This window comes from Pelophylax lessonae (assembly GCF_965119305.1).
Source record: "Pelophylax lessonae genome assembly, chromosome: 1".
Lineage (NCBI taxonomy): Eukaryota > Metazoa > Chordata > Amphibia > Anura > Ranidae > Pelophylax > Pelophylax lessonae.
In genome coordinates, this window is record NC_138768.1 from 663,450,038 (window position 1) to 663,473,815 (window position 23,778).

Consider the following 23,778-nt stretch of genomic DNA (forward strand, 5'->3'; position numbering starts at 1 on the left):
TGGAGGCAATTTATCACGCATGCTATTTTGGTATAATTATTAATGCGGAATGCATGTTTCATGCTAAAGAACAATCGTTTTATCAACTTGTTATGGGTAAAGTTCCTCTTTAAGGTTACTAGGGTCTGGATACTGTAACCTAAACTGTACTAACCCCCCCCCCAGAGTAGCAGTGTTATTATATAATACATATCCTTTAAGATTGTGTTCAGAAATTGTATAGTATTGATTCTTTCTGCCTATTAGCCCTGTTGTGTGCACATACATATTATACATATTAGCATAATGTAAGATACACTATATATTGTATTTGGAATTGCCCTGGAAACACTACATAGGCTGGTGATACCAGGTTCCATTTGCAGCAAATTTATTTTTCTCTAAGTACGTTTAAAAAATGTATTTCTCCAATGTTATCGCTGCTACATAAACAAGAGAAATCTCCTCTCTCTCCACCAAGGTGGCAGAATCCAACTACAAGTTATTGTCCCGTTGGTACTATACCCAGCAAAAAATGCACATTATTTCTCCGGCCATCTCCCCGTTATGTTGGAGGGGATGCGGAGATACTGCATCGCACGCACACATCTGGTGGCACTGTTCAATAATACAACCGTTCTGGATGGAAGTCCTTCGGTTTATACATGTGATCACGGAAGTTACTATCCCATCAGATCCTTGGGTTGTCCTGCTGCATGGAACTAACATGCCGCTCTCTAAGTACAAAAGATCAATGATCCCTCATATGCTTAATGCGGCCAAAGCCCTGATCCCCGCCCTCTGAGGCTCACCGACCATTCCCACGATACGTCACTGGCTACGAAAAATTGATATGACATACCAATTAGAGGAACTTACTTTCATAGCCCGTGACAAACTAGACCGTTTTCACTCTACCTGGCAACCTTGGTCTTCTTTTAAAAACACTTCTTCCTATGTGGCCCTACTCACTGAGGACACCCCCTTGGTTTATCACCTTCTAATGTAATCCTATCTGATTAAAGTTTTTATCATTTGGTACATAAGTCACCCGTGGCCTACTTTCCCACCCTCCTCTCCCCCCTCTTACCCCCTTTTTCTCCCTGCTGCTCTCTCCTCTTCTTTCTCTTTCTTTTCTGCTTTTTGCTATCCTTTCACTTTCCTATAGGCTCTCTCTGACATTGGTTTTATGATGCAAGATGTTGTGCTATCAGTATGTTTTCTCAGACTTTTCATGACTGGGCGTGCTTGACGCGCACTGAGATGTTCGTGTACTCATTGATATTGTTCCATGGCTTTTTGCCGTATTTAATGTCTGATTGTATGGTCTATGTTCTGTTTTTCTTTGTCTTCTTGAAAATTTTTTTCAATAAACAGAAATTAAACAAAAAAACAAGAGAAATCATTAGTTGCAGGGTCGACTGTGGTTGATTAGCCCACAGAAATTTAAACCAGCCCTGTGATACATATACAGTACTTTTAGAATTAGCAGCTTTAGCAGACTGACAGTTTCTGTATGCAATTTGTGAATCTAAAGTTTGGAACGGGGTAATTTAAAAAGCAAAAACACTTTTTAAGGGGAACTTTAAAAACTTTGTGTTAATATTATTTAGCTTTTATTAATTCACAGAGCATCTTGGAGTTTCGAAAAAGAGCACAGCAGAATCTGTTTGCCTTCAGACTCTCTTTTGGTTAAAATCTCAAACAGCCCATATGTGCAAAGCAAGCATGGAGAGGAATCAGTTATATACGCCTTAATTACCTTTACAAGCACTGTCTAGTTGAACGGTAATGTGACAAAGGAAAAATATTAAAGCAGCAGTTAAATTTCTAAGCTTTAACATAATTTGTCAGGTTACATGATAAATACAATGAGAGACCTGCATATACATTTTGTATGTAATATTAATGGGAATTAAATAACAATGCCAATGTTTAATTTTTACATTTTTAAAGCAGTGGTAAGGCCATACCACTATTTTAGGCCATTTTAACTACCGCACAATAGCATAATGCACAGCAGTGTGCTTTTCCAATTTGCATTGCGTTTTGACAGCTAGCAATAGGAATTAACGAGAGTAAAAAAAAAAGCCAAAAGGAAAGCATGGTCATGTGATCTCTCCATCAGTCATGGAGTTCTCTAGTTCTCTCCGTGGGATTAAGCAGAGAAAAATTCATGGATTACTACAGATTTAAAATGATGGCTTGCACTTTATGAGACATAAAATACAGGAATCTAATGCAAAACAAATTGCAATGTCTATTCTGTTATAAATCAGCCTCATGGTGTTAACCTGCAAGTAATAAAGTTTTTGTTACACCAACACATATTCCTGACATGTGCCTGTTGTACCACGTACTTGTGTTAATAAATATCCCGTTCTCTTTGCATTGCTCCGGTTTGTTTGAAATACCAGGTGATCCTGCTAGTCCCCCTACTTTCCTAATTCAAACTTATCACCCTATGGAGCGGAGCACATACATCCCAGTGTGGTCAGTTTTCTGGCTGTGCCGGGAGCACAGTCTGCCTGTCCTCCAACAGCCCAGGCTTGGGCTGAACCCCCCCCCCCCCCGCACAGTGCTTCACTGGGAAGATCAGTGTATTGCTCTTTCTCTGCCTCTCGCTGAACCCCCCCCCCGCACAGTGCTTCACTGGGAAGATCAATGTATTGCTCCTTCTCTGCCTCTCACTGAACCCCCCCCCCCCCAGCAGTCTCCAGTTCTCCAAGCCCCTTATGCAGCTGAGAACAGAGGTCATATGATCATTTAAAAAAAAAAGAAAAAAATGGGTATTTACAATGCTTTTTTTTTTCTTATTTATATACATGCTGCATTTATATTTTAAACTGAATTCATGGCCAGCTTAAATGTGCATTTTTGTATAAGTAATGGCACATTTACTATTTTGTTAGAAAAAGTGAATTTCCCTTACTAAGTGAGAATTACAACCAACATGACAATAAATAAAAGAGATGGCAGTGACAGTTTGCTCAGACTTATAACTGTTCACAAACAGGACAGGTGCCAGGGAGCATGTTGGATGCAGCCTTTCTACAAGGCAAGAAAGACATCAGCAGTATGAACTGGGATTCAGTAAATAATCAGATTCATTGTAAAATCTTATTTAAGTCTCCTGTTTATACACAGTGCTTTACACTGTTCCAATTACATTAGTGTCCTTCCTGCCAAAAATAAAAAAGGCAAATCCTTCATTGGTTAGTTGTATACTGTAAGCATGTGTGTATATTGCATACACCTCTATGTGATCTCTGGGAACAAAAAACAGCACTATCACCTCCCAAACATTTGTAGATTTCTCCAATAGCATTCTTTGGACCTGATATCCTGTAAATGGGAGAGGGGGTACGGGCAAACAAGACATCAACAAAATGATTGTCCTTTAATCTGGTGCATAAGAAATATTGATCTGATAACTTGTCATTTAATATGTATGTTGGACATCATGCTCTATTAGTGTTGTCAGTGTTCATGTGCAAGTATATGTTTTCCAGCTATGGTTTATCTAATATTAATAAACACATGTTTTCCAACCAGACCTTATTAAAAAACATATGTTATAACAGAACCTACAGAAGTCCTGAGGGAAGCTTAGAGCCACCAATAAAACCTGGGGGCAGGATTTTGCAGCCTGATATAAATGTACATTTTATTAAAGATGACCATATTTGCGAAATGTATTTGCGGACCTTTTACATACAACTGAAATCTTTCCTGACTACCATTCCTTTTGTCTACTGTAAACTGCTCTCGTTTTGTTTTAGTACTAAGTGAAGTGAATAAAAAAAAAAATAAAAAACTGTTGAAATTAAAGTAATATTCCAGCCTAAACATGTTTTTTGGTTTTGAAGACAATACAGAAAGGTAAAGCTAAACTCCAGGTAACCAACTAAATAGACATGTAGTGCTCACCCCCAAAGAAGCCACTGGATATTGGGTTCCCCACTCCTGTACGCCCAGGCAACAAGTATGCTCCACGCTTTCTCCAGACACAAGGAACAGTCTTTGAACTTGGTTTTTATGTTTAATTAGGGGTAATACCTTGGACGGGTGATAGGAATTATGGGATGCCCAACGTAAAAGCAACAAAAACCAGGGACAACTTCCTCCCTATTGTGACAGGAAGTCAGGTAAATCTAGGAATGTAGTCACAGGCAGGAGATACATTTCCACCTGATTTAGAAAGTTTACCAATTACTATAGGGCAGAGATGGCGAACCTTGGCACTCCAGATGTTTTGGAACTACATTTCCCATGATGCCCAACTGCACTGCAGAATACATGAGCATCATGGGAAATGTAGTTCCAAAACATCTGGGGTGCCAAGGTTCGCCATCACTGCTATAGGGTGTTGGCTACAGAGCTAGCCAGCAGGAAGTTGAACAGACTTCAGCTGTTCAGAATGAGGAAATGAAGGCCTCTATAATTTGTCCAAAGAAAGTCCTATTGATTGCTGCCTCCTGTCGCTGTGTGGGCTGGGAGAGGAGGACAGACAGATGTGTGCCTCCCGACGCTGAGGAAGCCTGGGAGAAGGACTGCTGCCTCCTGTCGCCGTGTGGGCTGGGAGAGGAGGACAGACAGATGTGTGCCTCCCAACGCTGAGGAAGCCTGGGAGAAGGACTGCTGCCTCCTGTCGCCGTGTGGGCTGGGAGAGGAGGACAGACAGATGTGTGCCTCCCGACGCTGAGGAAGCCTGGAGGAAGGACTGCTGCCTCCTGTCGCCGTGTGGGCTGGGAGAGGAGGACAGACAGACATGTGCCCCCTGAAAGCTGTGTGAGCATGGGGAAGACCTCCTAAAGCGATGTGAAGCTGAGGAGGGTAACAAGTGTGAAGACTACTTGAAGTGAGGTCTTGGATCGTTTCTAGGTGAAAAGAAACCAATGGACATTTCCTGTGTGAAGGGGAAATTAACCAGTTGTGAAGACGTTTCAAGGTGAGAAAACAAACTATTTCTATGTGGAAGAAATAAAGGAATGTTTGCCATGTGCAGAGACAAGCAAGGGGACATTCTCATTGTGAAGAGTAAAGGGACCTGTTAAATGAACTGTGTTCAATGTGAAGAGTGTGAAGAGTAAAGGGACCTGTTTAATGAACATGTGCTGTGTGGAGAGATAAAACATGGACTGTTGAGTATCTGCTGTAGGATAAGAAAGTCTGCCCAACAGTAGGTTGGGGACAGACTCTTAGGTAGGTTCCAGTGTGAGAAGGTAGCCGCCCACAGAGGCAAGGATTTATTTTGTCTTTTATTTTATTTTGCTGGTTTTGACGCTTGCAGTCTGGTGAAGAAAAATGCATTAATCAACCAAACTGTTGTTTGCAAGCATTTCTCGGCTATCTTCTTGTGAAAACGCACCCCCCAAGGGGTCATCCATGCCCGCCACCGAGCTAATCCCTCACACTATGTACAACTTTGATTGATCTCCTCTTCTTCTCTATGTACAACTCCAATTGATCTCACTCCCGGCAGCTGACAGTCTCTGATACGGTTGAAAAGCAAAAGCCCCTTAAGGACTAGGAACTTTCCATTCCTTTAGAAAGTAGCAGAAAAAATGTTGTGGGTTGCATACAGGAGTGACTCCAACTCCACTGTAGGATACTGATCCCAGTTCCACTAACTGCATGAACTACCAGCCCATCTGGCTGTTTCTTCACTAGCCCATTTGGCTGCTAATGAAGATTTCCCAGGCAAAAGTCAGGAAAGACTTAGTCCCAATTCTGTCTTCCAGAAAGGCTTTCTATATGTTATAGTCTTTCCCCTTGTAAGTTTCTTATTGTGCTGCTATACTCACACTGTCCTCTTTGCTTTTACTGCTTCCTAGGCAAGATTCCTTAAGGGACCGTGATGTTGCCCGAATCCTCCCAAGCCAGCCAGAGCCCCAGCCCAAAGCCCCCCCAGTAGGGGTTCTCCTCAAGAGCCACTGACAGTCTCCTCAACACCCCATCTTTCACATGCCTCTCTGCCAGCATGACTCATATTGAAGGGCTGGCTCAGCTGCTATGCCAGGCCCACTGCCTGGGGATTGGCTGAGCTCCCCCATATTTTATGTGGCCATCATTATTTTCCAGCACTGCCTTAAACCTCTTGGGCATGTAATTCACCAGACCTTCACAGGTTGCCACTGGAGTCTTCTTCCACTCCTCCATGACTACATCACAGGGCTGGTGGATGTTAGAGACCTTGTGCTCCTCCACCTTCCATTTGAGGATGCCCCACAGATTCTCAAAAGGGTTTAGATCTGGAGACATGCTTGGCCAGTCAATCACCTTTACTCTCAGCTTCTTTAGCAAGGCAGCGGTTGTCTTGGAGGTGTCCTTATCATGTTGGAATATTGCCCTGCGGCCCAGTCTCTAAAGGGAAGGGATCATGCTCTGCTTCAGTATGTCACAGTATATGTGGGAATTCATGGTTCCCTCAATGAACCCCAGTGCCGGCAACACTCATGCAACCCCAGATTATGACACTCCCACCTCCATGCTTGACTGTAGGCAAGACACACTTGTCTTTGTACTCCTCACTTGGTTGCCACCACACACGCTTGACACCATCTGAACCAAATAAGTTTAACTTGGTCTCCTCAGACCACAGGACATGGTTCCAGTAATCCTTAGTCTGATTGTCTTCAGCAAACTATTTGCAAGCTTTCTTGTGCATCATCTTTAGAAGAGGCTTCCTTCTGTGACGACTGCAGTTGCACAAACCCACCAGACAGCACAGCCAGGGAGATGATACCAGTTTTTATGTTACAGTTATTGAATAAAGTTGTGTCTTCTGTTCATTACATTGGAAAGTGATGAAGCAACAGAAGTCTAAAAACAATAGGCAAAATTCCAGGAAGTTAGGAAGCTCCTTTAATCCCTGTGAGAACAGTACTTGATGACCTATCCTGCATTCAGGTATTAGTGGATAATGAAGCCCATTTCTTTGATACCCTGTCTTTGCTACTGAATAGCTGGACCAGCACTACTGAAAAAATAAATGTGTCTTTATCTTTTTTTTTTGCCTTTGGGTTTGTGTTTGGTCCTTTTGCTTTATCTGGTTAAATAGGATGTTGTTGCTTCATTTGGCCCAAGCTCTGTTATCTCAAGTAGAGCCATGCCTTCTGCTGTGTTGTTCTGTTGTTTTTCTCTATTTTGTTTCTCTTTTCACAGATTAGTTGAACTCCTTGACAGCTTTCTCACTACACTGACCAGTGATCCTACATGGATACTCTACCAGCCTACCTACACGCCTGATATGCCCTTGATCCGGGTTATCATCAAAGTTCTCTGATGGCAGGTTTAAGAGATATGATCATGTCATGGGATGTCAGGGATATGAATGACTCACTTAAGCATTAGACACATGCCACCCTAGAAACCGACCACTTTTTTAGAATGCAGATTTGTGCAGCATGCTTAACATTAATGCTGCTTTTCCTACTTTCATGGTGTGTCTATTCTGATTCATATGGGCAAAGTGATCTCCTGTCGGCGGGTTGTGATTGACTGAAAAGGGGGGATATGTATTTCTACAGTGTAGTCTGCTGCACGTTGCCTGTGTTATTTCCACTATCTACCTTCCTCTTCCATACTCTCAAGGGGCTCTCTGAATGCTGACTAAGGGTCCATGTACCCTGCAACTTGTAAACGGCCGTTTAGGAGCAGTTGGGTGTTTTTTTCAGAAGCCCCTGAATCCACCTCTATGTTATCTTATCTGTCCATGTACACAGGGTCGTTTACAGTCATTTGCAGGCAGTTAAGTTCAGGGACGTTTTTTGGAAAGCAATTATTTGCGTTCGAACGTGTGTTTCCCGGCGTTTCAAACGCAAAAACATGACCGAACGCGATGACCCGCGTTTAGCGCTCGCGTTTTTCCATTTTAAAGGGGAATGATTTTTTTTACCTCTAGGAACGGTTTTAACCACTTGCCGACCGCCGCACGACTATCTACGTCAGCGGTCAGCCCCTCACAGTCAAACTGACATAGGTCTACGTCGCTTGCTTGTGAGGGTCTAGGGAGCGAGCGCGCGCCCCCGGAGGCGCGTTCCCGCTCCCGCGTGGTCACGGACCCCCCCCGCGCGTGTGACCGGCGGACCCGATGTCCGCCGGTCACTCTGCGAACGGCGGGGGAGAGGGAGAAAGTCAGGCGGCTTGTTTAAACAAGCTGCCTGTCATTCTCCCCTGTGTATGAATGAGGATCATACAGTTCTACTATGTAGAACCGTTGATCACTATTCATACAGCTGAAGCCACAGCCAATGACAGTAGAAAGCACGCCCCTAGGGACACACATAGCCCCTCCCTTCCAAAAAAAAGTTAACCCCTTCACTGCCAGTGTATTTTTACAGTAACAGTGCATATGTATAGCACTGATTACTGTAGAAATGTCACTGGTACCCCCAAAAGTGTAAAAAATGTCAGTCAAGGGTCCGATCTGTCCGCCGCAATGTCGCAGTACCGCAAAAAAATCGCAGATCGCCGCCATTACGCGTTAAAAAAAAAACAACAAAAATGACAAAAATCTTTCCCTTTGTTAGTAAACGCGATAACTTTTGCGCAAACCAATCAAAATACGCTTTTTGCAGGTTTTTTTTACCAAACATAGGTATCATAAAACAAATTGGCCGAAAATGTTAAAAAATTTTGATTTTTACATTTTTTTTGGGGGGAATTTCATATAAAAAAAATGTGAAAAATATTGCTATTTTTGCAAAATTTAAGCTCTTTTTTTTATATGTTTATATTTTATTTATGTTTATAGCGCATGATCAAAAAATCGCACAGGTGATCAAATACCACAAAAAGAAAGCTCTGTTTGTGGGAAAAAAAGGACGCCAAATTCGTTTAGATACAGCGTCGCACGACCGCGCAATTGTCCGTTAAAGTCACGCAGTGCCGAATCGCAAAATACCCCCTGGTCAGGAAGGGGGTAAAATCTTCCGGGGCTTAAGTGGTTAAAGGCAAATGCCCGCAAACGCCCGCTAAACGCGGGTGCAAACGCGACACAACGGACGTTTTAAACGTCCTAGAAAAAAAAGGGACTTTTAACAACGTCCCGTGTACATGAAGCCTTAGTTTCTAGCTGACCTCCAACCTATCCCAGATTTCTAGGAGATTTTATTAACTATATTTATAGATCTCTGGATACATTTCTCTCTCCTAGTGTACTGCAAGCTCACTCTTTAACTCCCTATTTTACTCCCTATTTTATCCACAACACTCCATTTTGAATATCTTTCAAATACTTTAAAACATTTATGGATATGTTAATGGATCTGATTTGGCAAAAGAAACCCCCTTGTATTCGGTTTTAGGTATTGCAATATCCCAAAGATTCTGGACCAAACCCATTACTTTGTTTTCTCGATGAACAGATGCAACACCTAACCAGCTGAGAGCAACTGACTTTTCGCACTACTATGTACAAGATACTTTCCGCAGTTGTTCCATCAGACAATGCAAATTTCTTGCAGGCTTGCAGGAAAGAAAGTTGCATGAGTCCCCCATCAACACTGCACAGTGGTACAGTGCTGACAGAGGAATCCTTCCTGCCGAACAATTGCCGGGGGGAGGGGGCAGCGGAAGCAGGCGGGGGAAACTGTCCCCACCCGGAGAAGACAGTGATTATCGTTAGCGGCTATAGCAGCCGCTTACGATAATCGCAAGTGAATCCGGCAGGCTGGTTGTACCATTGATCAACTTGATACATTCACCCTGTCCACTAATGGTTCCAATCTCAGCTTGTTCCTGCTGAACCGTCCGGGATTCGAACCGTGTAAGGCCAGCCTAAGTCAAATTCAGTTACTTACACTAGCCGCATTTAAGATATACACATAATGAATTACGCTGTGCCTTGAAGTGTAGTAGATTGATGAACTAAGAGACAACATCCAAAAAAAGCAAATGCCTCCGATGAAGATAACTATAATAACTTACTGGTGCCACATGTCTTTTTTTTTAGGTGATGAGGCCACGCCCTTTACTTGCACAAGACTAGGTAACCCTTGGAGGTCATGTCGTTGCATAGCTGGTAAATTGTTCATTTCCTTCTGAAACAAAAACACAAACCTTTGTTAATAATAGTAAGGCGCAATGCAATCTATAATTCAACCTGGATGCAATTCAAATGAATGACAGGCTGGTTAAAGTAAACACAGCTTAATCGTATGTACCAAGCTCAGTGGGCATTCACTTTTCTAAATGAGTAGTTTATTCCTTTTCAACCCCATTTTGTCTACTAGTGACAAAGTATCTGTCCAGGTGTGCCCTTCACTTGCTGATTAATTGACTTGTCCAGATTGATAAAACAATCCTTTCAGTCCTTTGTAGCAGTTCACGTCTATATCCCACACTCTTGATGAATCCTCTCACCTATTCTTGGTGACCAGGTTATTGAATGACTAAGCCAGCAGTCCAGTGTGGATTTATAGATTATGTGCTACACAGCCTTGTGGTTGTATGGTGTTATTATAATATAGAAAGAGCCGGTTCACACTGGGGCGACTTGTCAGGCGACCTGGTCGCCTGACAAGTCACCGTGGGTCGCCTCCCATAGATTAGCACAGGACCCGTTCTAATAGGAGCGACACAAGTCGCTCCGACTTAGAAAAAGGGTCCTGAGCTTCTTTGGGGCGACCTGGAGCGACCTGCATTGACTTCAATGATATGAAGTCCGTGCAGGTCTCTCCGAGGTCGCGGTGCGCGCTGTGCACCGCGACTATACAGGTCGCCCCGGCAAGTCGGGTCGCCTGTATGTGAACCGGCTCGAACTCTTTTCACTTCGCATGAGGAAAGTGATATAGTAAGAGGCCCAAATAGTTTTCCTGGCAAAGTAAATCAGCAATCCATAAAACGTAAGTAAAAAATGTAGTAAAACTTCTGCGCTACTATGGGTGGTGTGATGTGTAAATAAAACAAGTATACTCAAGTATTCCCACATATAAAAAAATTGAAAATCAAAGAAATGTGAAGCGCTACCTATCCTGCTAGCTCAAATAATTACATATAATGCAAACACTTGTTAAATATAAATGATATACATGTGGCAGTAGTGGTGATGACTCCGCATAGGTCAACAAACCTATGTTGACCTATGAGTGGTAATTACCACTATTGACATGTCTATATCATTAATATTTAACAAGTGTTTGCATTATATGTGATTATTTGTGCTAGCAGGATATTTAGAGCTTCACATTTCTTTGATTTTTGAATACATAAAACATGTAATTGCTGCAGATCCCTACTTATAGCATGTAAGTCAATGCCAGCCAAGATAGGACAGTCATTTCTGTTAGCAGATGGCTTTAATTGCCTTAGTCTGGGGGTGATCTGGATGACAGCAAGATGCCAGTTGTAGGAGCTCATATCATGTTATGTAACAAGTTAAATAAAGAAAGGGTAAATCCATAAGAAAACAGGAACAGTCCAGAAAGACAAGAAAAAGTAAAAAGTCAGAGTCAGGGAGCGAAAGAGGCAAACCAATCAGAACAGCAGTGTGCCAAAAGCTGGCCATAAATTGAGCAAATTTCGGCTGGTTCCTTGTGAATTGTCTGAAATTCACCCTGTGATTAGCCCCTGTGGACATCCTCCAGCCTGACATCCTTCGAACCATGTAGAAAATTGTCAGCTGAGCAGCACCTCCGTACAGTCAGGTGCAGGCACCATTATTTTGTCAGCTGTCAGTATAAGCAGGAGATTCCTCTATTAATGCTAACAGTACAGATGGAGGAATCACTCAGATGTTTTATTTTTTTTGCCAGCCCACAGTATAAACAAAGTAAATGTATGTGTGTACGGACAGCTTTGAGAGCATTAGGGCTCTTTCACACAGTATGTCCATCGGATGGACTCCGTTTATCTCGGCGGTGGGGTCGATCCGCCAATCCCCCGCTGAGCAGGAGAATGACAGCTGTTCTCCACACTGTGTGCGGAGACACAGCTGTCAGTTCCCCCATACATCTCTATGGGGAACTGTGCGTTCCCATCCGATCCGCTGGACGGATGGAAAATAGGGTTTCCATCCGTCCAGATTTGACGGATCGGATGTCAGCGGACATTTCTCCGCTGACACCCGATGCCCCATAGGGATGCATGGGGGGACCGTTCAGATCCGCCAAAAAAACGGACAGGTGGATCTGAACGGTCCGCCTTTGTGAAAGGGCCCTTACACCTTTTTTTTTTTTTTAATAATTAACAATTTTTGTTGAACTTTTTGCTGTACAAAAAAAAAAAAAAACAGTATACATTGCTTACTACAGTGATAAAAATCAAATGCAGGTTGAAATGAATACAGAAATTGTAATAATTAGCGTGTTTTAACCACTTCAATACCGGGCACTTCTACCCCCTTCCTGCCCAGGCCAATTTCCAGCTTTTAACGCTGTCGCACTTTGAATGACAATTACGTGGTCATGTAACATTGTGCCTAAATTACATTTTTATCATTTTTTTTTCACACAAATAGAGATTTCTTTTGGTGGTATTTAATTACCACTGGGTTTTTTATATTTGCTAAAAAAAAAGGAAAAAGACCAAACATTTTGAAAAAAACACATTTTTCTTTGTTTCCGTTATAACATTTTGCAAATAAAGAATCTTTCTTCATAAACTAAGGTATTCTGCTACATTTTTGTGGTGAAAATGACCCAAATCAGTGTGTATTATTTAGTCTGTAGGAAAGCTATTCACAAACTATGGCATTTATCAGAAAATCGATCAGTGCTGATGTACAGCTCTCATTTCTTGAGGCCTGAGAACTCTAGGTGTGATCTGGGAGCACATCATAACACGTCCACCCGGATTTATAAAAGTCCCGCCCCAGCTGTCATTTTGCTATAGGCCGGGCGACAAATTAGAATCTCCAAAAATCAACCAACAGATATTTTAAGCTGGCTTGTGCATTCAAGCCGATGGGCATTTAAAGTGTTATATATCCCAGAACAACCTGAAATCCTATATTAGCATACATCATACCAATACATGTGATAAAAGGTAGTAAGCCTGTATACTGCTGAAACACTATCAGTTAAGGAAAGAGAAGTCGAGAACAGGCTAGAAGGGATGCAGATAGAATTCAAGAAAGAAAGTAACCCCCAGCCCACCTCGTCGCTGGCCTCTCAAATACTTTTATTGTCAAGGAGCCTGAAAAATGGAGTATCCTGAAGATGCCATGGTTCCCACAGTATTAAGTCTATCAAGAGTATCATTGAGCCTAGCCGTCATCAGTTCTATTAATTCCACATATTTAATTCTCGCATACAATGCTGCCTGATAGGGGTGATCTCTCTGTTTCCAATGGAGTGAAACCAGGGGCATATCTAGCACACGGCAAACAAGGCATTTGCCTTGGGCAGTATTTTTCAGGAGGGCAGCGCCACCCCCAGGCAGAAGGGTAGCAGCAGCTCTTTAACTACTTCCTTCGGTGGTTGTACCGTGATTTTTTTTTATAGCTGGTGGTCGGCTCTCGTGTAATAGCATTTCGAGCGGTTTACTAGCCGCCTGATTGCTATTACAAGCAGTGGGAGGGGATGTCGTCTCCCTCCCGCCGCCTTCTGCGGCTTTCTTGGGCTTTCCTGTCCCACCAGTAGACCCAAATGAATAAATAAAATAACTGCGCTATTTATTTACTTGTAATAACGGTCCATAGTTATATAACGTGCAGCTTACCGTCAACAACCAACATACCAGTGGCGCAAAGTGATTTTCCATAACAGTAGACCCAAATGACCAGCCGGCGCGTCTGCCCGGCCCGCCAGAAAGCCAAGCAAAGCCGGGATTGGCTTTGATCGGCTGTTCGTAACAGTAAACTGGAAGCGATGATATGACATCACTTCCAGTTTACTCGGAAACCATCGGTGCCAGTTTTTAAAAATCAAAAGCATTCAAAAACACTGATCTTGGTGTTTTGAATGCTTTTAAGTGCAGAGGAGGGACTTGGGAGACCCTAGATCTCTCCATAAGGAGTACCTGTCACATGACTATTGTTGTCACAAGGATGTTTACATTCCTTGCGACAGCAATAAAAGTGATTAAAAAAAAAAATGAAAGCAACAGTGAAAAAAAATGAAAGTGCCCCCGTCCTTCTGCGCAAAGGTGAAGGCACGTGTCAGACCCCACGCACGCAAACAGCGATCGTCCCACACATGTGAGGTATCACCACGAGCCTCAGATCAAGGGCAGTAATTATATATATATGGCACTTGGACTAATCATGTCTCAGGGTCTGATAAGGAAACCGCCCGATTGTAGGGCTGCCTTACGTGCGACAAACATAGGCGTCACACTTTTTTAATGTGTTTGTTGCGGCCTTTTGGTACAAGTATGCACGTCTGATTGCTGCGTTTGGGGTGCCATTAACAATGAATGGCATTTTTCGTTTGTTTGCTTAGATGTAAATGTGGCCTCTCAAATACCAGGAGGTGGTCTTCATGGAGTGGGGGAGGGCGAGTGGCAGGGATGGTGTAACAATCCTTGAGAGCTGTGATTGGAAAGAAATCAGTGATAAAAAGAATTCAGCCTGGAATCAAGCAGTGACCCGAGCCATCATTGTGCTGCACACATTCCCCACTTATTATCACTCCACTTGCCTGTACTTCTGCCTGATATGAACAAACTCCGAGACACTCTCAGCTTCTCTCACTTATATCGCTGTGAAAACACCGAGTGACCACACATTCACCCCCCACTGTACAAGTAGAACGTTCCTCGGGTAACTGCGCCGCTGCACCGCTTCATTCAGAATGTGTACACCGAGTAACCACGGCAACCTCGCACAACACTTCCTGGAAGGTATTCCCCGCCCACCCTCCAAGCTTAAACCAATCGCTTGCTTCATGTAAATTACTGCTTCGGGCTGATCCGTGGGAAAACGCTCAGATGGAAAGGTGAACCCTGATTGGTTATTGGCGACGCGCCAGAAGCGCTGAGCTCCCAATGACAGCGTTGCATTTTGTGATAGGAGAGAAGGCACACAGAATGAATAGAGCATTGTGGTATAGGAGAGGCAATTCATGGACTTGTGGGGGAACAGACGTATGCCATTCATATTACCTCAGTGCTGCTAACAGACCTTGTAGCAATATACAGAGAGCTCATAGACTTTGTAGCAATATACAGAGAGCTCATAGACATTGTAGCAATATGCAGAGACTTCATAGACCTTGTAGTAATACACAGATAGTTCATAGACCTTGTAGCAATACACAGAGAGTTCATAGACTTTGTAGCAATACACAGAGAGATCATAGACTTTGTAGAAATACACAGAGAGCTCATAGACTTTGTAGCAATACACAGAGAGCTCATAGACTTTGTAGAAACACACAGAGAGCTCATAGACCTTGTAGCAATATACAGAGAGCTCATAGACTTTGTAGAAATACACAGAGAGCTCATAGACCTTGTAGCAATATACAGAGAGCTCATAGACATTGTAGCAATATACAGAGAGCTCATAGACTTTGTAGAAATACACAGAGAGCTCATAGACTTTGTAGCAATACACAGAGAGCTCATAGACTTTGTAGAAACACACAGAGAGCTCATAGACCTTGTAGCAATACAGAGAGAGCTCAAAGACCTTGTAGCAATACACAGAGAGCTCATAGAGTTTGTAGCAATACACAGAGAGCTCATAGACCTTGTAGCAATACACAGAGAGCTCATAGACTTTGTAGCAATATGCAGAGAGCTCATAGACCTTGTAGCAATATGCAGAGAGCTCATAGACTTTGTAGCAATATTCAGAGAGTTAATAGACTTTGTAGCAATATGCAGAGAGTTCATAGACTTTGTAGCAATATGCAGAGAGTTCATAGACTTTGTAGCAATACACAGAGAGCTCATAGACTTTGTAGCAATACACAGAGAGCTCATAGACTTTGTAGCAATACACAGAGAGCTCATATACTTTGTAGTAATACACAGAGAGCTCATAGACCTTGTAGCAATACACAGAGAGCTCATAGACTTTGTAGCAATACACAGAGAGCTCATAGACTTTGTAGCAATACACAGAGAGCTCATAGACTTTGTAGCAATATGCAGAGAGTTCATAGACCTTGTAGTTATTGCACAGAGAGCCCATAGACTTTGTAGTAATACACAGAGAGCTCATAGACTTTGTAGCAATACACAGAGAGCTCATAGACCTTGTAGTAATACACAGAGAGCTCATAGACCTTGTAGCAGTACACAGAGAGCTCATAGACTTTGTAGCAATACACAGAGAGCTCATATACTTTGTAGTAATACACAGAGAGCTCATAGACTTTGTAGCAATACACAGAGAGCTCATAGACTTTGTAGCAATACACAGAGAGCTCATAGACTTTGTAGCAATACACAGAGAGCTCATAGACTTTGTAGCAATATGCAGAGAGTTCATAGACCTTGTAGTAATACACAGAGAGCCCATAGACTTTGTAGTAATACACAGAGAGCTCATAGACTTTGTAGCAATACACAGAGAGCTCATAGACCTTGTAGCAGTACACAGAGAGCTCATAGACCTTGTAGTAATACACAGAGAGCTCATAGACTTTGTAGCAATATGCAGAGAGTTCATAGACTTTGTAGCAATACACAGAGAGCTCAAAGACTTTGTAGCAATACACAGATAGCTCATAGACTTTGTAGCAATATGCAGAGAGTTCATAGACCTTGTAGTAATACACAGAGAGCCCAAAGACTTTGTAGCAATACACAGAGAGCTCATAGACTTTGTAGAAACACACAGAGAGCTCATAGACTTTGTAGAAACACACAGAGAGCTCATAGACCTTGTAGCAATATACAGAGAGCTCATAGACTTTGTAGAAATACACAGAGTGCTCATAGACTTTGTAGAAATACACAGAGAGCTCATAGACTTTGTAGCAATACACAGAGAGCTCATAGACTTTGTAGCAATACACAGAAAGCTCATAGACTTTGTAGCAATACACAGAGAGCTCATAGACTTTGTAGAAACACACAGAGAGCTCATAGACCTTGTAGCAATACAGAGAGAGCTCAAAGACCTTGTACCAATACACAGAGAGCTCATATACTTTGTAGCAATACACAGAGAGCTCATATACTTTGTAGCAATACACAGAGAGCTCATAGAGTTTGTAGCAATACACAGAGAGCTCATAGACCTTGTAGCAATACACAGAGAGCTCATAGACTTTGTAGCAATACACAGAGAGTTCATAGACTTTGTAGCAATATGCAGAGAGCTCATAGACCTTGTAGCAATATGCAGAGAGCTCATAGACTTTGTAGCAATATTCAGAGAGTTAATAGACTTTGTAGCAATATGCAGAGAGTTCATAGACTTTGTAGCAGTACACAGAGAGCTCAAAGACTTTGTAGCAATATGCAGAGAGTTCATAGACTTTGTAGCAATATGCAGAGAGTTCATAGACTTTGTAGCAATACACAGAGAGCTCATAGACTTTGTAGCAATACACAGAGAGCTCATAGACTTTGTAGAAATACACAGAGAGTTCATAGACCTTGTAGCAATACACAGAGAGCTCATAGACTTTGTAGCAATACACAGAGAGCTCATATACTTTGTAGTAATACACAGAGAGCTCATAGACCTTGTAGCAATACACAGAGAGCTCATAGACTTTGTAGCAATACACAGAGAGCTCATAGACTTTGTAGCAATACACAGAGAGCTCAAAGACTTTGTAGCAATACACAGAGAGCTCATAGACTTTGTAGCAATATGCAGAGAGTTCATAGACCTTGTAGTAATACACAGAGAGCCCATAGACTTTGTAGTAATACACAGAGAGCTCATAGACTTTGTAGCAATACACAGAGAGCTCATAGACCTTGTAGTAATACACAGAGAGCTCAAAGACTTTGTAGCAATATGCAGAGAGCTCATAGACCTTGTAGCAGTACACAGAGAGCTCATAGACCTTGTAGTAATACACAGAGAGCTCATAGACTTTGTAGCAATATGCAGAGAGTTCATAGACTTTGTAGCAATACACAGATAGCTCATAGACTTTGTAGCAATATGCAGAGAGTTCATAGACCTTGTAGTAATACACAGAGAGCCCATAGACTTTGTAGTAATACACAGAGAGCTCATAGACTTTGTAGCAATACACAGAGAGCTCATAGACCTTGTAGTAATACACAGAGAGCTCATAGACCTTGTAGCAGTACACAGAGAGCTCATAGACCTTGTAGTAATACACAGAGAGCTCAAAGACTTTGTAGCAATATGCAGAGAGCTCATAGACCTTGTAGCAGTACACAGAGAGCTCATAGACCTTGTAGTAATACACAGAGAGCTCATAGACTTTGTAGCAATATGCAGAGAGTTCATAGACTTTGTAGCAATACACAGATAGCTCATAGACTTTGTAGCAATATGCAGAGAGTTCATAGACCTTGTAGTAATACACAGAGAGCCCAAAGACTTTGTAGTAATACACAGAGAGCTCATAGACCTTGTAGCAATAAACAGAGAGCTCATAGACCTTGTTGCAATACACAGAGAGCTCATAGACCTTGTTGCAATACACAGAGAGCTCATAGACCTTGTAGCAATACACAGAGAGCTCATAGACCTTGTAGCAATACACAGAGAGCTCAAAGACTTTGTAGCAGTACACAGAGAGCTCATAGACCTTGTTGCAATACACAGAGAGCTCATATACTTTGTAGCAATACACAGAAAGCTCATAGACTTTGTAGCAATACACAGAGAGCTCATAGACTTTGTAGCAATACACAGAGAGCTCATATACCTTGTAGCAATACACAGAGAGCGCATATACTTTGTAGCAATACACAGAGAGCTCATAGACTTTGTAGCAATACACAGAGAGCTCATAGACTTTGTAGCAATACACAGAGAGCTCATAGACTTTGTAGCAATACACAGAGAGCTCAAATACTTTGTAGCAATATGCAGAGAGTTCATAGACTTTGTAGCAGTACTCAGAGAGCTCATAGACCTTGTAGCAATACACAAAGAGCTCATAGACCTTGTTGCAATACACAGAGAGCTCATAGACATTGTAGCAAAACACAGAGAGTTCATAGACCTTGTAGCAATACACAGAGAGCTCATAGACCTTGTAGCAATACACAGAGAGCTCATAGACCTTTTAGCAGTACACAGAGAGTTCATAGACCTTGTAGCAATACACAGAGAGCTCATAGACCTTGTAGCAATACACAGAGAGCTCATAGACCTTGTGGCAGTACACAGAGAGCTCATAGACCTTGTAGCAATACACAGAGAGCTCATATCATATATATATGGTAGAGGAGAGGCAATTCATGGACTTGTGGGGGAACAGATGTATGCCATACATATTACCTCAGTGCTAACAGACCTTGTAGCAATATTGAGGTGCGTTAGTGCATATTTACTGCAGTGTATTGGACTGCGTTAGTGAACGTTTACTGCAGTATATTGAGGTGCGTTAATGCACTTTTACTGCAGTATGTCGAACTGTGTTAGTGCACGTTTACTGCAGTTTATTGAACCGTATTAGTACACATTTACTGCGGTACATTGAGGTGCTTTGGTGCACGTTTGCTGCAGTATATTGGGGTGCGTTAGTGCACGTTTACTGCGTATATTAAATTGCATTAGTACACTTCTACTGTAGTATACTTAAGTGCCTTAGTGCATTTTTATGGCAGTATATTAAAGTACGTTAGTGCACTTTTACGACAGTATATGTGTGTAGTGAGCACTCAAGTTAAAGTGCACCAAACAGCATTTTCCTCTGACAACAGTGCATCCAAATACACATTTCCCCCTTCTCTATTACATTTCAGTAATAAGCCCACCCCATCATGTCATACATAGTTGAAGGCTTGCAGCGAAATGTTTTTTTTTTTTTTTGCCCTTATAAATATCATTCTTGCTGCAGCATGTTCTATACACAGTACATACAGTATGTCTCACTTTACAGGCAGACTAAGGGGACCCTCAGGCACTATATTTAAATAATTTTTTTATTATTTCACTTTTAGCATCAGTAAATCACTGCTCATTTTAAAAATTAACTTTCTCTTACGTCCTCTGACAGTCGCCGCCCACTCATACAATCTGCACGTCTGGGAATTGGCCTTATCCACAGGAGTAAGCTAGGCAGAAGATTTTGTTAGAATATACACAAAACTTTGCATAGACACACCTACAGGGGGCTGTCCCTCTGGTCCAATACCCCCCGGGCTAGCTGCATTCCCAATTCAGTTTGTTTCTGTCTAGCATAGGAGTAGGCTGGCTTCCCTAGCTGGGGCTGCAGTCTCACCCTTTTTTCTTCTTATTATTTTTTCTCTCTAGAAAAGTGTTTTTTTCTTTTAAAAAGATAGCTTTTTATTTGTTCCTGCGCTTAGTTAGTCGGACTTCGGAAGACTACAGCGTTTGCGGAGCTAGGAATCACACTGGTTATTCTAGAGCCTTATGGAATCCCAGCCTGCCATCGAGTGATAGCAGGTTATTGGTACACCCAGGCCTCGCAAACGACCATGTCCCTGGCCTCAGGGACAAGCCTGCGAAGTTGCTATCTTCGCTGGGATGTCTCAACTGCGGTACGCCGCGTGTTGCTAGTTTCCCCTTCGGCTGACGGCACCACCACCCAGAGTGGGAGGCTTCCTGTCACAGAGCGGTACCCACGTTTTCACTTGACCGGTGAGTACCATGCTACCCCTCTGTCTATGGCATTATCTGTCGGGGTGTGTATGTGGGCCCTCTGTTTATGGGGATGGCAGTTCGGTATGGGTTCTCTAATGCCTCGTTTCCACTGAGCGGAACGGTTCGGATCGGTTCGGTACGGTACGCTATTTTTGGTGTTTCCATTATGAAAGTGGCCCATACAACCGAACCAAACCGCACCATTCGTGGTCCTCCTTCAGATGTAGGGCCATAGGAAATGGTACGGTACGGTTAGGGCGGAGCTACTGGTGTCACACGATACATTCCACTGATTGGTGGACAGGAAAACGTCACTGCTGTCGTCAAACGGAAGCGCAGCTCAGTCCAGATATAGGAGAAGGATGCCTGCAAATAACAGCAGGGTCTGGTCAACTCAGGAACTATCCACTTTCCTTACTATAATTGCGGACAGTGTTATTCAGAGTGAGCTTGATGGATCAGTGAGGAATGAAAAGGTGTATAAAGATATTTCCCAGCGGATGGCAGCCGAGGGATTTGAACGGACGTCGGGTCAGTGTAGGGCAAAGCTTAAGAAGCTTAAAGGCCAATATAAAAAAATTAAGGATGCCAACAGCTGTAGTGGAAACAGTCGAAGTACTTGGAAGTGGTACGATGCCATGGACGCCATTTACGGGCATAGGCCAGCAAACCAAGGCAGGGAAGGAGGTCTGGACTCTGCATCTTCATCTGCATCTGCACTTCTCGAATCCATGATAGATCCTGTTGGTAAGTTTTATTTTTTTTCCTGCTTGGCATTGGCTTTCCCTATGCTAACCATTTAAAAAAAATAACTGCACAAAACCATTAACTCTGCACCAAAAATGTAATTGTATTTGTGCAGTGGACTGAAAGAAAATGGTAGGGAGTAGCGCTGCACTGTTTTGTATAATTAATGAAAAATGCGTGACTGGTGTTTTGCTTAATTAGTATGGGCTTGATAATATCAATGGGGGCTGAATATGCATAAAAATACTATTAAAGGCTATCATGCATGATTTCAAGCAGCCACAGTGCACTTTAACCAAGTAAAGTTAATCTCAGAATGGATAGGGAAATGTACTGTCTGTATAAACCAGCCCCTATTTTTGAGAAAAAAGACAACTGTAGAAAAGATAATGGAGATTTCTGATGCTCTCATTGTACCTTAGCCTTTAAACTGATATAGTTCCATTATTTTTTATTTAAATACCTGGACAGAAGAGTATAGGCATCTCATTTTTTTACCCACTCTGCATCCCATTGTTTACTACCTGATGATAACTGCCATAAGATAGTACACTGTGTCTTCTTCTCGTTTGTGTATAAAACCCTTGATATGTGCATTTTCAGATACTGTGGATGGACTCTCCAATGATACCTCTAACTTTTCAGACGATGGTCCATCGACATCTTTCAGCAGCACCAGTACGATTGTGTCAACACCAAGCCTACCACAGAGTACGCCAAATGCACCACGTCACACAGGTAAGACATTATGATCAGAGTGAAAGTTATAATTGTGCATTTTCTTAAATCAATATTCTGGTATTTTGTATATTCCAGGTGAAAGGAGACGGTTGCAGCTGGATCTGCGCACAGTTATTGATGATATGAGGGCAGTAGAGGAAAGACAACAGGAAAGGATGGAGACCCTTTCTGAGCGGTGGTTTCAGGCACTGCGTCAGGATGCCCAGGAAGCTATGCGCCAGGAGGCTGAGATTGCCCGGCAGCAGATGGAGCAGTTGTCTACCTTCAACCAGGCCTTCCTTGGTGTCCTAGGGCAGCTTGTTCAAGTGCTGGGAGCCAGTCGTGATCCCAGGCCACCGCCAAGGCAATAGTGCCTGTCAGCCAGCACAGGACCTGTACCCTTTGTTTTTTGGTAATTTTTCAGTTTTGTTTTGTAAAAATGTTTTATTTTTTTGAATTCTTACTTGTAAGAAAATATAGAAAGAATATTTTTGTTGTTGAATAAAAGAGATTTTATAAGAGACTTTGGGTGTGTCTGATTCATTAATGTAAAACTTTATTAAAACTTTAAAACAATCATGGTAAAAAATTAGGTGTTGAGGTGACGCATCAGAGCCTGACGTATTTCATTGCACTCATCTTCAATATCCTGTGCTATTACCCTTACTGGCTCTTCTGCAGACGTATTCCAATCCTGGTGGAAGTCTTCTCCATGACTTTCACAAAGATTGTGAAGAGCACAGCAAGTAAGCACCATGGATTTGACAAGTTGAATGTCACTGTCATTCCTCTTCATAAGACACCGCCACCTACCTTTAAGTCTTCCAAAAGCATTTTCAACTACGACCCGTGCCCTGGATGTTTTCTTGTTGTAGGTTTGTTGTTCTGGTGTCAGGCGGCCATTGTCAGGAAATGGTTTCAGGAGCCAATTTTGTAAAGGGTAGGCAGAGTCCCCGAGCACATAATAGCCAACATTCACCCCCCAAATGTTCTTAGTGGAAAGAGGGTACAGCCCTCCCTGCCCAACCCAATCCCAAAATGTGGACAATCGTAGAACCCGAGCATCATGCAAACTCCCAGGTTTTCCAACATTCACACTCCAGAATAGTCCTTTTCCATCCACCACTCCCTGGAGGATGATGGAATGCCAGCCCTTTCTGTTGAAGTAGTCAGTGTGGTATTCTTGTGGTGCTATTATTGGTATGTGTGACCCATCAATAGCACCAACACACTGTGGAAGACCCCACCTGTTTTCAAAGTAGTCAGCCATGTCTTTAAGCTTTTCCCTGTCTGGAAAATGAACAATTTCAGGAGCTAGCGATGTGCAGACAGCCTTACAGAAGTCCTGCACACAACGGCACACTGATGATTTACTGACACCAAAAAGATGACCTATACTTCTGTATTCACTGTTGGTAGCCAGCTTCCACAGTGCAATGGCTACTCTTTTCCTCACTGGCAAACTGGCTCGGAAGTTTGTGCTTTGCTTCTCCATCGCTGGACGTAGCCTTGCACAAAGGTATGAAAAGGTTTCCTCCGACATTCGGAAATTGTGCACCCACTGTGTGTGTGTGAATCCTGGGACGGTCACATCCCACCACTCATTGGCACGGGGGAGAGCCCAAATGACTGGTCGGCGGCGCTGCTTTGACAAAAGGAGAAGCATC

The 23,778-nt window shown here is 42.6% G+C and overlaps 2 protein-coding genes across 2 annotated transcripts in view; one reads left to right on the forward strand and one right to left on the reverse strand.

Annotated features, from left to right (window-relative positions):
* TTC29 (tetratricopeptide repeat domain 29) overlaps positions 1-14,415 on the reverse strand; it is a 421,410-nt gene extending 406,995 nt beyond the window's left edge. Inside the window, exons 1-2 of the mRNA XM_082264156.1 lie at positions 14,391-14,415; positions 9,913-10,025 (exon numbers count right to left, since the gene is read on the reverse strand). Of these exons, the coding sequence (XP_082120282.1) occupies positions 9,913-10,019 (107 nt within the window). The 5' untranslated portion in view covers positions 10,020-10,025; positions 14,391-14,415. The remainder of the gene's footprint in view (positions 1-9,912; positions 10,026-14,390) is intronic.
* Positions 14,416-21,144: 6,729 nt separating this feature from the next.
* LOC309549032 (uncharacterized protein) lies at positions 21,145-22,482 on the forward strand (the record flags this gene model as incomplete). The annotated part of the gene is made up of 3 exons (XM_082248980.1): positions 21,145-21,391; positions 21,995-22,129; positions 22,208-22,482. The coding sequence occupies 3 exons, from the start codon at positions 21,145-21,147 to the stop codon at positions 22,480-22,482; spliced, it is 657 nt and encodes a 218-aa protein (XP_082105106.1).
* Positions 22,483-23,778: the final 1,296 nt, after the last annotated feature.